At 56.9% G+C, this 1,428-nt stretch overlaps 3 protein-coding genes across 3 annotated transcripts in view; all 3 read left to right on the forward strand.

The window, feature by feature from the left end:
- LOC109534780 (tubulin alpha-1 chain) overlaps positions 1–1,243 on the forward strand; it is a 3,580-nt gene extending 2,337 nt beyond the window's left edge. Inside the window, exons 2-3 of the mRNA XM_019900570.2 lie at positions 48–860; positions 916–1,243. Coding sequence (XP_019756129.2) covers positions 48–860; positions 916–1,136 — 1,034 coding nt within the window. The 3' untranslated portion in view covers positions 1,137–1,243. The remainder of the gene's footprint in view (positions 1–47; positions 861–915) is intronic.
- The window catches only part of LOC109534795 (carcinine transporter), a gene marked incomplete at its 3' end in the record, with an annotated part of 75,329 nt that overhangs the window by 29,353 nt on the left and 44,548 nt on the right, over positions 1–1,428 (forward strand).
- The window catches only part of LOC125502992 (tubulin alpha chain-like), a 3,445-nt gene continuing 3,324 nt past the window's right edge, over positions 1,308–1,428 (forward strand). The window contains exon 1 of the mRNA XM_048662630.1: positions 1,308–1,400. Coding sequence (XP_048518587.1) covers positions 1,308–1,400 — 93 coding nt within the window. The remainder of the gene's footprint in view (positions 1,401–1,428) is intronic.

The raw sequence follows: 1,428 nt of genomic DNA on the forward strand, positions 1-1,428 counted from the left end.
GTCTAATTGCGTATAAATCAAGGCACTGTCAACGTCAATTGTCGCAGGCAAAGAAGACGCAGCCAACAACTACGCACGCGGTTGCTACGGAGTAGGGAAGGAGATGTTGGATCTGGCTCTGGATCGCACGCGCCTGTTGGCCGACGACTGTCACTCCTTGCAAGGCTTCATCCTGTTCCGGGCCTTTGGAGGGGGCACCGGTTCCGGCTTCACCAGCGCGTTCCTAGAGGCGCTGCGCAGCGACTACCGCAAGAGCTCCGTGCTGGACTTTTCCGTCTATCCGGCGCCGCACATTTCGCCCATCATTGTCGAGCCGTACAACGCCGTGCTGACCACCAACGGCTGCATCGAGAACCAGGACGTCTGTTTCGTGATGGACAACGAGGCCGTGTATGATATCCTGGACCGGAAGCTGGACACGCCCCGTCCTACCTACACCAATCCCAATCGCCTACTCGGTCAGGTGGTGAGCGCCGTGACGGCGTCGCTGCGCTTCGAAGGCGCCGTCAACGTCAGTCTGGATGAGTTCCAGACCAACCTGGTGCCGTATCCGCGCATCCACTTTCCCCTCATCACCTATGCACCGTTTGTGGCCGCCCACAAGGCCATGCACGAACAACTGAGCGTCGCCCAGCTGACCAACTCCTGCTTCGAGCCGGCCAACCAGATGGTCAAGTGCGACCCGCGCAATGGCAAGTACATGTCCTGCTGTCTGTTGTTCCGCGGCGACGTTTCGCCCACCGACGTCAACACCGCCATCAACACGATCAAAAGCAAGCGCTCCATCCAGTTCGTGGACTGGTCGCCCACCGGCTTCAAGGTCGGCATCAACTACATGCCGCCCACCACTGTGCCGGGCGGTAAGTGGCCGCTTATTGCCCCCCGACACTTTTCTCTTTGTTCTGATGTTTGTAGGCGATCTGGCAACCGTCACCAGAGCGGTAACAATGCTGTCTAACACAACGGCCATCAAGGAGGCCTGGGAGCGGCTATTGCGCAAGTTCGACATAATGTACCGGAAGCGCGCCTTTGTCCACCACTATGTGGGCGAGGGGATGGAGGAGGGGGAGTTTCAGGACGCCCGCGAAAACCTTGCCGCCCTCGTCCAGGACTACCAGGAAGTGGACAGTGGTTGACCTTGACTGAACCCCAAGACCCGCCAACTAGATGAGTCGATACTCAAACACTGAGAATGACAACTGACAACAATGAATGTCACTGTGAATAAACGAAGTAAACAGCGTAGGCAAATTTGGGGCGAATTTCGCGGCGATAATTGTTGTTTTGCAATGCGGTAATTGGGTCTTATGGAGGCGGCGAGCGAAAGAAATCCGCCTGTTAATAAGGGCGCCCAAATCGGCTTGGGGGATGGAGAATGGTCGCCTTCGGCTCTCAAAAACGTACGTCGCCTTATTGGAGAGCGGCTTA

The sequence above is a fragment of the Dendroctonus ponderosae genome, unplaced genomic scaffold (genome assembly GCF_020466585.1).
Source record: "Dendroctonus ponderosae isolate FM_Combo_2020 unplaced genomic scaffold, Dpon_F_20191213v2 Dpon_F_20191213_11, whole genome shotgun sequence".
Taxonomy (NCBI): Eukaryota; Metazoa; Arthropoda; class Insecta; order Coleoptera; family Curculionidae; genus Dendroctonus; species Dendroctonus ponderosae.